Source organism: Bombina bombina, chromosome 6, assembly GCF_027579735.1.
Source record: "Bombina bombina isolate aBomBom1 chromosome 6, aBomBom1.pri, whole genome shotgun sequence".
Taxonomy (NCBI): domain Eukaryota; kingdom Metazoa; phylum Chordata; class Amphibia; order Anura; family Bombinatoridae; genus Bombina; species Bombina bombina.
Window position 1 is genome coordinate 654,509,972 of NC_069504.1, and position 14,728 is coordinate 654,524,699.

General features: G+C 40.6%; 1 protein-coding gene across 1 annotated transcript in view; it reads right to left on the reverse strand.

Annotated features, from left to right (window-relative positions):
* FES (FES proto-oncogene, tyrosine kinase) overlaps window positions 1-14,728 on the reverse strand; it is a 433,101-nt gene that overhangs the window by 79,824 nt on the left and 338,549 nt on the right. Inside the window, exons 15-16 of the mRNA XM_053717717.1 lie at window positions 14,317-14,411; window positions 1,432-1,555 (exon numbers count right to left, since the gene is read on the reverse strand). Coding sequence (XP_053573692.1) covers window positions 1,432-1,555; window positions 14,317-14,411 — 219 coding nt within the window. The remainder of the gene's footprint in view (window positions 1-1,431; window positions 1,556-14,316; window positions 14,412-14,728) is intronic.

Genomic DNA, 14,728 nt, shown 5'->3' on the forward strand with positions numbered 1-14,728 from the left:
AGTGGGTCTCTGATCACCTTTCACTTGTAGACAAACATTGATTGCAACAATATGTTATAATGCAAAATAAGGGCTTGTTACAGCCCAAAATGTCCCTGTATTATACATATGAAGGGTTGCTGTTGCGATCAATGTTTGTATTTAAAGTATTTGCTCATAATGGAATTGAAACTTACTGTTATTATTGTATAAAAGTCAAAGTAAATAACCTCACCACTCCCCAAATACAAATCACACTATAGTTTAAATATGACTATTTATATCTATTAAAGGGGCATTCAATACAAACTGTAAATTGCATGAAACTGCAAGTTCAGATCCGTGAAGCATTTTGCAAAGCATAATGTAGCTGTATTTTGTCCAGTTAATATATTTTGTATGTTATTTTTTTTCCAGATTTCCCTGTTATACATGATATAGGGGCATAGGTTGTCACAACTCTCTCCCTAGATGTAGTATGAACGTGCAATGTTTTTTCACACGTGCAGAAGGAGAACGATAAATTATTAACTGCAAAGCTATTCTTTTTTCTTATGGTGGCTTAGCACTGATTCTTTTACCTTAATTGTAATTTATTACATAGGTGTTGCACCGCGCCGCTTTAGCCGTTGCTAGGGATGTGGCGCGACCTGTATGCTTATTGCCTAGGGGGAGTCGGGTCCTCTCTGCGTGCGGCGGTGATGTCATTGCCGCAGGCTTTCTCCCTCAGAAGCCGGTTAGGATCTCCTGTGGCGCAAATCCTGCGCCTATGTAAGTAACTCAGTCATACCTTTCACTGCCCAAGTATAGGTGTTACTTACTGTTCTCCTGGGTTGGGCTTATTTGTACGCTGGACTGTTATATTGTTGCTGAACCTTGCTTGTCTGACCACTCTGCCTGTTTAACCTTTAACTGCTGGATTGATTTACTGTTGTCAAACCCTGCCTGCCTGACCATCCTAGTGGTTTACCTCTGGACTGTCTTACTGTTGTCGATCCCTGCCTGCCTGGCCATCCTAGTGGTTTACCTCTGGACTGCTTAACTGTTGTCAATCCCTGCCTGTCTGACCATCCTAGTGGTTTACCCCTGAACAACCTTTCTCTGGTTTCCTGTATGTTGCCACCAAGGACTGTCCTGCCTGTGGTAAGTGCCACTTATCTCATCTTGCAAACCTTCTCTGCTCTGGGATATTCCCTATCATTCCGGCTCGATGCCGGGATAACAAGACTACTGGCCGAGTTCGGTCTGATAGAAGAGTATTAAAACTGCGGCATTCCTGTTTTTTTAAAGGCGTACAATGTTTTGTGCTTTGATTCCCAAGTTTGTTAGAGTGTATTTTAAGGACATTTTAATGTCCCTTTAAATTAATTTTCTTGTCCTTTGCCTCAAGACTACGTGAGTGACTTACAGTGGAAAATTCATTCCTCCCTAATCTGTGCCTGAGAACTGTACCTGTGAATACAATGTTTGCTTTCCAAGTATTCCATCCCAGCTGCAGCATTTTCTGTCATCCTTATAATTTCTTTCATTCTCAATTTGCTGCCTTCATTTCGTAAAAAAGACAGAAAGTCGCCCCCTGCAAAGGGATATACAATATTTAATGATTGTCAATGTTTTCAGATCCTTATTCATGAAAATATACCCAAGGAAAATTCTATTTATTGCTTCAATTAAGAATTCCAAATGGAAAAGGAGTTGAAGAGAAGCCTAACTCCTTACTCCAATTTAAACTGAGATTATAAGTGTGTGTTTTGTTAAATAGCATAATAACCATTAAACACATTAAATTGTTTATTGAACTGATAAGATATGCATCAACTTCCATCCTAATAAAGGGCTTTTCACCTGGTTAAACAGAGAGCAGTGAATGTGAAATAGAAGTAAAATAAATACTTTGGAAAAAACAAAAATGTAAAAGACAAAGGAGAGAGAGAGAGAGAGAGAGAGAGAGAGAGAGAGAGAGAGAGAGAGAGAATTTCTTTTCCAGGGACACTGCTGCAGAGCTATGCCCATTTATGTTTTGCAAAGCTCCATCCACTCATATTATCCCCTTAAAATATCATATAAAATATAAGTATAATTTAGCCAAACTGTTTGTTTATAGGGTTAGGAAAGTTCAAATTAAACTTTCACGATTCAGATAAAGCATGTAATATTTCAATTTACTTTGTTTTCTTGGGTGAAAAGCATTCTTTGTTGAAAAGAATATGTACATATCCTCAGCAGCAACAATGCACTATTGGGAGCTAGCTGTTGACTGGTGGCTGCAAACACTTGTCTTTTGTTATTGGCTAACCAGACGTGTTCAGGTAGCTCCCAGGAGTGTATTGCTGCTCTGGAGATTACTTTCATTATGTGTTTAATCCCTTTGCAAGGGTTAACACATGGTTATATGCAAGCAATAGTGCAATAATACAATTAATATAAGTGCATTTTCTTTTTGCACTGTTATAGTCAGCACATTAAACATGTTCCAAATTTGAAACATTGAGATGCCTTGCTTCCTCAAACCTTGCCTCCTACCCACCGTGGTATTGTATATCACATTTCACAATATTAAAAAAACTACAGACTAAACTGAACAAGGGACAGACTTAAAGGGACATGAAACCCACATTTTTTTATTTCATGATTTAAAAAGAGCACATCATTTTCAACAACTTTCCAATTTACTTCTATTATCTAATTCGCTTAGTTCTGTTGACATCCTTTGTCGAAAATCATCCTTAGGTAGGTTCAGGAGTTGGGAGCTAGCTGCTGATTGGTGGCTGCACATGCATGCCTCTTGTAATTGGCTTACCAATGTGTTCAGCTAGCTCCTAGTAGTGCATTGCTGCTCCTTCAATAAAGGATACCAGAGAATGAAGAAAAACTGATAATAGAAGTAAATTGGAAAGTTGTTTAAAAATGTATGACCTGGCTGAAAGGCAAATTTTGGGTTTCATGTCCCTTCAAAAGGCTGGAATAGGAAGCAAAAAAAAAATGGGACTATCCTGGAAATAACGGGACAGTTGGCCACTATGAAAACATAAAACATAGATTAGGGTTCAAAAAAAAAAGAGAAGGAAGCAAAAGTCTATATATATTAATGATTTAGATGAAACTAGTGAAATAAGTCATAGTAATTATAGTGAAATCAGTTTCCTGGAATTGTGTTCAGAAGATTCACTGAAGCTTTATATACCATTTAATCACAATACATCTTGTAAGGAATTGTCTAAAGGTAGAGTTTTATGAATTCATAGCAAATTTATGTCAGAGGCAGTTCTAACTTGGGTTCTGGATCCCTTATTTATTACTGTTGCACCTCAAAATCTCAAAAGGTGCCAGATGCCCTAATTTTTTTTTTATACATATCCTATGTTTTACTCATAAAAAGGTGAGAGAGGCAGAAATTGGAAAAATAAATAAAATAAACAATAGTATAACAGGAGATTGCAATTTCCACTTGTTTCCCTTCCACCCTTGATTTAGGGTCAACTTGTGCATGCCCAAATGTTGTGGTCTAGAACTGCCCCCTCCAACCTTAGTATAGATATTATAGTGAGAAACAGATAAGGGGAAATTGAAAAAGAGATAGGTGAGAACAAGTGAAATGTAAAGGAAAGCAATACATACAGTATATTAAAGGGACATTTAACTGCTGTGCACAACTACAAAAGAATAGTAACTACTCACTAGGGCCTAGATTTGGAGTTTGGCGGTAGATGGGTTGTTAACGCTACGCGGGCTTTTTTCTGGCCGCACCATAAAATTAACTCTGGTATCGAGAGTCCAAAAAAATGCTGCGTTAGGCTCCAAAAAAGGAGCGTAGAGCATTTTTACCGCAAATGCAACTCTCGATACCAGAGTTGCTTACGGACGCGGCCAGCCTCAAAAACGTGCTCGTGCACGATTCTCCCATAGGAAACAATGGGGCTGTTTGAGCTGAAAAAAAACCTAACACCTGCAAAAAAGCAGCGTTCAGCTCCTAACGCAGCCCCATTGTTTCCTATGGGGAAACACTTCCTACGTCTGCACCTAACACTCTATCATGAACCCCGAGTCTAAACACCCCTAACCTTACACTTATTAACCCCTAATCTGCCGCCCCCGCTATCGCTGACCCCTGCATTATATTATTAACCCCTAATCTGCCGCTCCGTAAACCGCCGCTACTTACATTATCCCTATGTACCCCTAATCTGCTGCCCCTAACACCGCCGACCCCTATATTATATTTATTAACCCCTAACCTGCCCCCCACAACGTCGCCGCCAGCTACTTACAATAATTAACCCCTAATCTGCTGACAGCAAAGCGCCGCCACCTACGTTATCCTTATGTACCCCTAATCTGCTGCCCCTAACATCGCCGACCCCTATATTATATTTATTAACCCCTAATCTGTCCCCCACAACGTCGCCGACACCTGCCTACACTTATTAACCCCTAATCTGCCGAGCGGACCTGAGCGCTACTATAATAAAGTTATTAACCCCTAATCCGCCTCACTAACCCTATCATAAATAGTATTAACCCCTAATCTGCCCTCCCTAACATCGCCAACACCTAACTTCAATTATTAACCCCTAATCTGACGACCGGAGCTCACCGCTACTATAATAAATGGATTAACCCCTAAAGCTAAGTCTAACCCTAACACTAACACCCCCCTAACTTAAATATAATTTACATCTAACGAAATTAATTAACTCTTATGAAATAAATTCTTCCTATTTAAAGATAAATACTTACCTGTAAAATAAACCCTAATATAGCTACAATATAAATTATAATTATATTGTAGCTATTTTAGGATTAATATTTATTTTACAGGCAACTTTGTAATTATTTTAACCAGGTACAATAGCTATTAAATAGTTAAGAACTATTTAATAGTTACCTAGTTAAAATAATAACAAAATTACCTGTAAAAACATAATTTATGCTTACCTGATAAATTCCTTTCTTCTGTAGTGTGATCAGTCCACGGGTCATCATTACTTCTGGGATATTACTCCTCCCCAACAGGAAGTGCAAGAGGATTCACCCAGCAGAGCTGCATATAGCTCCTCCCCTCTACGTCACTCCCAGTCATTCGACCAAGGACCAACGAGAAAGGAAAAGCCAAGGGTGAAGTGGTGACTGGAGTATAAATTAAAAAATATTTACCTGCCTTAAAAACAGGGCGGGCCGTGGACTGATCACACTACAGAAGAAAGGAATTTATCAGGTAAGCATAAATTATGTTTTCTTCTGTTAAGTGTGATCAGTCCACGGGTCATCATTACTTCTGGGATACCAATACCAAAGCAAAAGTACACGGATGACGGGAGGGATAGGCATTCTCTTTATACAGAAGGAACCACTGCCTGAAGAACCTTTCTCCCAAAAATAGCCTCCGATGAAGCAAAAGTGTCAAATTTGTAAAATTTGGAAAAAGTATGAAGCGAAGACCAAGTTGCAGCCTTGCAAATCTGCTCAACAGAGGCCTCATTCTTGAAGGCCCAAGTGGAAGCCACAGCTCTAGTAGAATGAGCTGTAATTCTTTCAGGAGGCTGATGTCCAGCAGTCTCATAAGCTAAACGAATTATGCTACGAAGCCAAAAAGAAAGAGAGGTAGCAGAAGCTTTTTGACCTCTCCTCTGCCCAGAGTAAACGACAAACAGAGAAGACGTTTGTCGAAATTCCTTAGTTGCCTGTAAGTAAAATTTTAGAGCACGGACTACATCCAGGTTGTGCAGTAGACGTTCCTTCTTCGAAGAAGGATTTGGGCACAAAGAAGGAACAACAATCTCTTGATTGATATTCCTGTTAGTAACTACCTTAGGTAAGAACCCAGGTTTAGTACGCAGAACTACCTTATCCGAATGAAAAATCAAATAAGGAGAATCACAATGTAAGGCTGATAATTCAGAGACTCTTCGAGCCGAGGAAATAGCCATTAAAAATAGAACTTTCCAAGATAACAACTTTATATCAATGGAATGAAGGGGTTCAAACGGAACGCCCTGTAAAACATTAAGAACCAGGTTTAAACTCCATGGTGGAGCAACAGTTTTAAACACTGGCTTAATCCTGGCCAAAGCCTGACAAAAAGCCTGGACGTCAGGAACTTCTGACAGACGTTTGTGTAACAGAATGGACAGAGCTGAGATCTGTCCCTTTAATGAACTAGCAGATAAACCCTTTTCTAAACCTTCTTGTAGAAAAGACAATATCCTAGGAATCCTAACCTTACTCCAAGAGTAACCTTTGGATTCACACCAATATAGGTATTTACGCCATATCTTATGGTAAATCTTTCTGGTAACAGGTTTCCTAGCCTGTATTAAGGTATCAATAACTGACTCAGAAAACCCACGTCTTGATAAAATCAAGCGTTCAATTTCCAAGCAGTCAGCTTCAGAGAAGTTAGATTTTGATGTTTGAAGGGACCCTGTATCAGAAGGTCCTGTTTCAGAGGCAGAGACCAAGGTGGACAGGATGACATGTCCACCAGGTCTGGTCCTGCGTGGCCACGCAGGTGCTATTAGAATCACTGATGCTCTCTCTTGTTTGATTCTGGCAATCAATCGAGGAAGCATCGGGAAGGGTGGAAACACGTAAGCCATCCTGAAGTCCCAAGGTGCTGTCAGGGCATCTATCAGGACTGCTCCTGGATCCCTGGATCTGGACCCGTAACGAGGAAGCTTGGCGTTCTGTCGAGACGCCATGAGATCTATCTCTGGTTTGCCCCAACGTCGAAGTATTTGGGCAAAGACCTCCGGATGGAGTTCCCACTCCCCCGGATGAAAAGTCTGACGACTTAAGAAATCCGCCTCCCAGTTCTCCACTCCCGGGATGTGGATTGCTGACAGGTGGCAAGAGTGAGACTCAGCGAATTATCTTTGATACTTCCATCATAGCTAGGGAGCTTCTTGTCCCTCCCTGATGGTTGATGTAAGCTACAGTCGTGATGTTGTCCGACTGAAACCTGATGAACCCCCTGTCAACTGGGGCCAAGCCAGGAGGGCATTGAGAACTGCTCTCAATTCCAGAATGTTTATTGGCAGGAGACTCTCCTCCTGACTCCATTGTCCCTGAGCCTTCAGAGAATTCCAGACGGCACCCCAACCTAGAAGGCTGGCGTCTGTTGTTACAATTGTCCAGTCTGGTCTGCTGAATGGCATCCCCCTGGACAGATGTGGCCGAGAAAGCCACCATAGAAGAGAATTTCTGGTCTCTTGATCCAGATTCAGAGAAGGGGATAAGTCTGAGTAATCCCCATTCCACTGACTTAGCATGCACAGTTGCAGTGGTCTGAGGTGTAAGCGTGCAAAGGGTACTATGTCCATTGCCGCTACCATTAAGCCGATTACCTCCATGCATTGAGCCACTGACGGGTGTTGAATGGAATGAAGGGTGCGGCAAGCACTTTGAAGTCTTGTTAGCCTGTCCTCTGTCAGGTAAATCTTCATTTCTACAGAATCTGTAAGAGTCCCCAGGAAGGGAACTCTTGTGAGTGGAACGAGTGAACTTTTCTTTTTGTTCACCTTCCATCCATGTGACCTTAGAAATGCCAGTACTAACTCTGTATGAGACTTGGCAGTTTGAAAGCTTGAAGCTTGTATCAGAATGTCGTCTAGGTATGGAGCTACCGAGATTCCCCGCGGTCTTAGTACCGCCAGAAGAGCACCCAGAACCTTTGTGAAGATTCTTGGAGCTGTAGCCAATCCGAATGGAAGAGCCACAAACTGGTAATGCCTGTCTAGGAAGGCAAACCTTAGGTACCGGTAATGATCTTTGTGAATCGGTATGTGAAGGTAAGCATCTTTTAAATCTACAGTGGTCATGTACTGACCCTCTTGGATCATAGGTAAAATTGTCCGAATAGTCTCCATCTTGAACGATGGAACTCTTAGGAATTTGTTTAGGATCTTTAAGTCCAGGATTGGTCTGAAAGTTCCCTCTTTTTTGGGAACCACAAACAGATTTGAGTAAAACCCCTGTCCCTGTTCCGATCGTGGAACTGGATGGATTACTCCCATTAACAAGAGCTCTTGTACGCAGCGTAGAAACGCCTCTTTCTTTGTCTGGATTGTTGACAACCTTGACAGATGAAATCTCTCTCTTGGAGGAGAGTATTTGAAGTCCAGAAGGTATCCCTGAGATATTATCTCTAGCGCCCAGGGATCCTGGACATCTCTTGCCCAAGCCTGGGCGAAGAGAGAAAGTCTGCCCCCCACTAGATCCGATCCCGGATCGGGGGCCCTCAATTCATGCTGTTTTAGGGGCAGCAGCAGGTTTCCTGGTCTGCTTGCCCTTGTTCCAGGACTGGTTAGGTTTCCAGCCTTGTCTGTAGCGAGCAACAGCTCCTTCCTGTTTTGGTGCAGAGGAAGTTGATGCTGCTCCTGCTTTGAAATTACGAAAGGAACGAAAATTAGACTGTCTAGCCTTAGCTTTGGCTTTGTCCTGAGGCAGGGCATGGCCTTTACCTCCTGTAATGTCAGCGATAATCTCTTTCAACCCGGGCCCGAATAAGGTCTGCCCTTTGAAAGGTATATTAAGCAATTTAGACTTAGAAGTAACATCAGCTGACCAGGATTTTAGCCACAGCGCCCTGCGTGCCTGAATGGCGAATCCTGAATTCTTCGCCGTAAGTTTAGTAAGATGTACTACGGCCTCCGAAATGAATGAATTAGCTAGTTTAAGGACTCTAAGCCTGTCCGTAATGTCGTCCAGAGTAGCTGAACTAATGTTCTCTTCCAGAGACTCAATCCAGAATGCCGCTGCAGCCGTGATCGGCGCAATGCATGCAAGGGGTTGCAATATAAAACCTTGTTGAACAAACATTTTCTTAAGGTAACCCTCTAATTTTTTATCCATTGGATCTGAAAAAGCACAGCTATCCTCCACCGGGATAGTGGTACGCTTAGCTAAAGTAGAAACTGCTCCCTCCACCTTAGGGACCGTTTGCCATAAGTCCCGTGTGGTGGCGTCTATTGGAAACATTTTTCTAAATATCGGAGGGGGTGAGAACGGCACACCGGGTCTATCCCACTCCTTAGTAACAATTTCAGTAAGTCTCTTAGGTATAGGAAAAACCTCAGTACTCGCCGGTACCGCAAAATATTTATCCAACCTACACATTTTCTCTGGTATTGCAACTGTGTTACAATCATTCAGAGCCGCTAACACCTCCCCTAGTAATACACGGAGGTTTTCCAGTTTAAATTTAAAATTTGAGATATCTGAATCCAGTCTGTTTGGATCAGAACCGTCACCCACAGAATGAAGTTCTCCGTCCTCATGTTCTGCCACCTGTGACGCAGTGTCTGACATGGCCCTAATATTATCAGCGCACTCTGTTCTCACCCCAGAGTGATCACGCTTACCTCTTAGTTCTGGTAATTTAGCCAAAACTTCAGTCATAACAGTAGCCATATCCTGTAATGTGATTTGTAATGGCCGCCCAGATGTACTCGGCGCTACAATATCACGCACCTCCCGAGCGGGAGATGCAGGTACTGACACGTGAGGCGAGTTAGTCGGCATAACTCTCCCCTCGTTGTTTGGTGAAATTTGTTCAATTTGTACAGATTGACTTTTATTTAAAGTAGCATCAATGCAGTTAGTACATAAATTTCTATTGGGCTCCACTTTGGCATTGCAACAAATGACACAGGTATCTTCCTCTGAATCAGACATGTTTAACACACTAGCAAATAAACTTGCAACTTGGAATACAATTCAATTAGAATAATATTAAAAACGTACTGTGCCTTTAAGAAGCACAGAAGATCTATGACAGTTGAAAATTAATAAATTGAAACAGTTATAGCCTCAATCCTTATAAACAACACAACTTTAGCAAAGGTTTAATCCCATTAGCAAAGATAACAAATTCTGAAAGCAGGAAACAAATTACAGAATAAACGTTTTTTTGTCTCAGTCAACTATAATTCTCACAGCTCTGCTGAGAGAAATTACCTCCCTCAAAATAAGTTTTGAAGACCCCTGAGCTCTGTAGAGATGAACCGGATCATGCAGGAAATACAATGAGCTGCTGACTGAAATATCTGATGCGTAGCAAAAGCGCCAAAAAACGGCCCCTCCCCCTCACACACAGCAGTGAGAGAGAACAGAAACTGTCAGAAAAAAGATTAAGCAACTGCCAAGTGGAAAAATAGTGCCCAAAACATTTATTCACTCAGTACCTCAGCAAATGAAAACGATTTTACATTCCAGCAAAAACGTTAAACATAATTTCTAGTTATTAAACAGCTTTATGTACTTCTTACAGTGTAATTCTAGTGAAGTACCATTCCCCAGAATACTGAAGTGTAAAGTATACATACATGACATTATATCGGTATGGCAGGATTTTCTCATCAATTCCATTGTCAGAAAATAAAAGCTGCTACATACCTCTATGCAGATTCATCTGCCCGCTGTCCCCTGATCTGAAGTTTACCTCTCCTCAGATGGCCGAGAAACAGCAATATGATCTTAACTACTCCGGCTAAAATCATAGCAAAAACTCTGGTAGATTCTTCTTCAAACTCTGCCAGAGAGGTAATAACACACTCCGGTGCTATTTTAAAATAACAAACTTTTGATTGAAGATATAAAACTAAGTATAATCACCATAGTCCTCTCACACATCCTATCTAGTCGTTGGGTGCAAGAGAATGACTGGGAGTGACGTAGAGGGGAGGAGCTATATGCAGCTCTGCTGGGTGAATCCTCTTGCACTTCCTGTTGGGGAGGAGTAATATCCCAGAAGTAATGATGACCCGTGGACTGATCACACTTAACAGAAGAAATAAATCCTAACCTAAGTTATAATTAAACCTAACACTACCCTATCAATAAATTAATTAAATAAAATACCTACAATTACCTACAATAAAACCTAACACTACACTATCAATAAATAAATTAAATACAATTCCTACAAATAACTACAATTACATAAACTAACTAAAGTACAAAAAATAAAAAAGAACTAAGTTACAAAAAATAAAAAAATATTTACAAACATAAGAAAAATATTACAACAATTTTAAACTAATTACACCTACTCTAAGCCCCCTAATAAAATAACAAAGACCCCCAAAATAAAAAAATGCCCTACCCTATTCTAAATTAATAGAGTTAAAAGCTCTTTTACCTTACCAGCCCTGAACAGGGCCCTTTGCGGGGCATGCCCCAAGAAAATCAGCTCTTTTGCCTGTAAAAAAAAACATACAATACCCCCCCCCAACATTACAACCCACCACCCACATACCCCTAATCTAACCCAAACCCCCCTTAAATAAACCTAACACTAAGCCCCTGAAGATCTTCCTACCTTGTCTTCACCTCAACAGGTATCACCGATCCGTCCTGGCATCCGGTGCTGAAGAGGTCCAGAAGAGGCTCCAAAGTCTTCCTCCTATCCGGCAAGAAGAGGACATCCGGACCGGCAAACATCTTCATCCAAGCGGCATCTTCGATCTTCTTCCATCCGGTGCGGAGCGGGTCCATGTTGAAGCAGCCGACGCGGATCCATCCTCTTCTTTCTGCGTCTCCCGACGAATGACGGTTCCTTTAAGGGACGTCATCCAAGATGGCGTCCCTCGAATTCCGATTGGCTGATAGGATTCTATCAGCCAATCGGAATTAAGGTAGGAATATTCTGATTGGCTGATGGAATCAGCCAATCAGAATCAAGTTCAATCCGATTGGCTGATCCAATCAGATTGAGCTCGCATTCTATTGGCTGTTCCGATCAGCCAATAGAATGCGAGCTCAATCTGATTGGCTGTTTATTTTTTGTAACTTAGTTCTTTTTATTTTTTGTACTTTAGTTAGTTTATGTAATTGTAGTTATTTGTAGGAATTGTATTTAATTTATTTATTGATAGTGTAGTGTTAGGTTTTATTGTAGGTAATTGTAGGTATTTTATTTAATTAATTTATTGATAGGGTAGTGTTAGGTTTAATTATAACTTAGGTTAGGATTTATTTTACAGGTAATTTTGTTATTATTTTGACTAGGTAACTATTAAATAGTTCTTAACTATTTAATAGCTATTGTATCTGGTTAAAATAATTACAAAGTTGCCTGTAAAATAAATATTAATCCTAAAATAGCTACAATATAATTATAATTTATATTGTAGCTATATTAGGGTTTATTTTACAGGTAAGTATTTTTCTTTAAATAGGAAGAATTTATTTCATAAGAGTTAATTAATTTCGTTAGATGTAAATTATATTTAAGTTAGGGGGGTGTTAGTGTTAGGGTTAGACTTAGCTTTAGGGGTTAATCCATTTATTATAGTAGCGGTGATCTCCGGTCGTCAGATTAGGGGTTAATAATTGAAGTTAGGTGTCGGCGATGTTAGGGAGGGCAGATTAGGGGTTAATACTATTTATGATAGGGTTAGTGAGGCGGATTAGGGGTTAATAACTTTATTATAGTAGCGCTCAGGTCCGCTCGGCAGATTAGGGGTTAATAAGTGTAGGCAGGTGTCGGCGACGTTGAGGGGGGCAGATTAGGGGTTAATAAATATAATATAGGGGTCGGCGGTGTTAGGGGCAGCAGATTAGGGGTACATAAGGATAACGTAGGTGGCGGCGCTTCGCGGTTGGCAGATTAGGGGTTAATTATTGTAAGTAGCTGGCGGCGACGTTGAGGGGGGCAGGTTAGGGGTTAATAAATATAATACAGGGGTCGGCGGTGTTAGGGGCAGCAGATTAGGGGTACATAAGTATAACGTAGGTGGCGGTCAGCAGATTAGGGGTTAAAAAAATTTAATCGAGTGGCGGCGATGTGGGGGGGCCTCGGTTTAGGGGTACATAGGTAGTTTATGGGTGTTAGTGTACTTTAGGGTACAGTAGTTAAGAGCTTTATGAACCGGCGTTAGCCCAGAAAGCTCTTAACTCCTGCTTTTTTTCTGCAGCTGGAGTTTTGTCGTTAGAGCTCTAACGCTCACTTCAGAAACGACTCTAAATACCGGAGTTAGGAAGATCCCATTGAAAAGATAGGATACGCAATTGACGTAAGGGGATCTGCGGTATGGAAAAGTCGCGGATGAAAAGTGAGCGTTAGACCCTATTTTGAGTGACTCCAAATACCGGCGGTAGCCTAAAACCAGCGTTAGGAGCCTCTAACGCTGGTTTTCACGGCTACCGCCAAACTCTAAATCTAGGCCTAAGTTATTGTATTTCATCCTGTTCCTTTTCAAATCAGTTCTCCTATTTTAATAGCTTAAAGGTGCCAGCTATTGAAAGCTGTCATCTTGGAGCTCAGGTATTCACACACACAAACACACACATACATACACACACACACACACACATACATACACACACACATATCCACACACATACATACATATACACACACACACATACACACACACACACACACACACATACATACACACACACATATCCACACACATACATACATATACACACACACACATACACACACACACACACATACACACACACACTGTGACAGAAGCAGTGCACACTCACAGATCAGTAAAATTGCCCACTATTCTACAGCTGTATTATTTGCTTGGAGTTGGTGTGTATGATGCATCATATAAGCTTTACATTTTTGAATTTTTACACAGTTATACAGTTACACAAACAATACAAAAAAATTACCCAGCAATAATATATAGCAATGCATCAGCTGCAAAAATGTACAAAAAGTTGACAACCTCATTGATATGTAAATGCTCACTACTTCTGTCACAGGGAAACTAATTTGAAAATAGCTACAGGAAAAAAGATGGAATGCAATAACATAGTAAGTATAAAGTTTAATGTCTCTTTAAACAGATCTGTAAGGAGGTGCTCTTGCCAACAAATAGTCAAAATATCAAATATTAAAACACTATACACATTAGTAAATAATAATAAAAATTATCTATAGCCAAAATTTATGACAAAAAGTCCTCCAATAGAAAAGCAAGTCCACAGCTAGAGGAAAGAGAGACCAGCCAGCTACACGGTCTTCAGTCCGGTCAGACTCCCATGGTAACTCCTACAACAACAAATACACGAGGGCGCCACATGGCATAATATCTACTCAATAGCCACACACAAATGTACAGTATAAAGGACTCAGGCACAAGATCATTGCACTTCCAGGTGTCGTATGTGCAGGCTAGGACTTCTCAGACACCTAGCTCAACTGCTCACTGCTGGAGGTGCAATCATCTTGTGAGTGAGTCCTTTATACTGTACGTTTGTGCATGGCTATTGAAAAGATATTATGCCGTGTGGAACCCTGTTGTATTTGTTGTCGTTGAAATGTCAAGGAGTAACAGAACAAACAGAAGCACGTGGTGGTGATGGGATACTTACCATGCACCAGCTCCATGACAATGTATATAGGATGCTTCTGTGTGCAGACTCCAATTAATTTCACAATGTTTGGATGGCTGTATTGTTTCAGTATTCTGCATAAAAAACATACAATTAGATAATACTTGCTTATTAGAAAACAATACCACATAATATTAAAAAAAATATGTAGTGATCATAGATTCAAATTAAGAACAGACACAGGCCTGTAAAATTGGTTTGTTTATGTCTAACATATTGGGCCACTTGTTAGCGCTAAAATGTGTGCATATTATAAGTTGAAAGTAAATGCGTTCACTCAAGCTCAAACATTTTTTTCCCTCGTCGGGTTAGTGCAAGTGGAGACCTAGCGTACAAGAGTAAGAGTTAAAAAAAAAGTGCACCAAAACACACGATAAATACATAAAAGTGT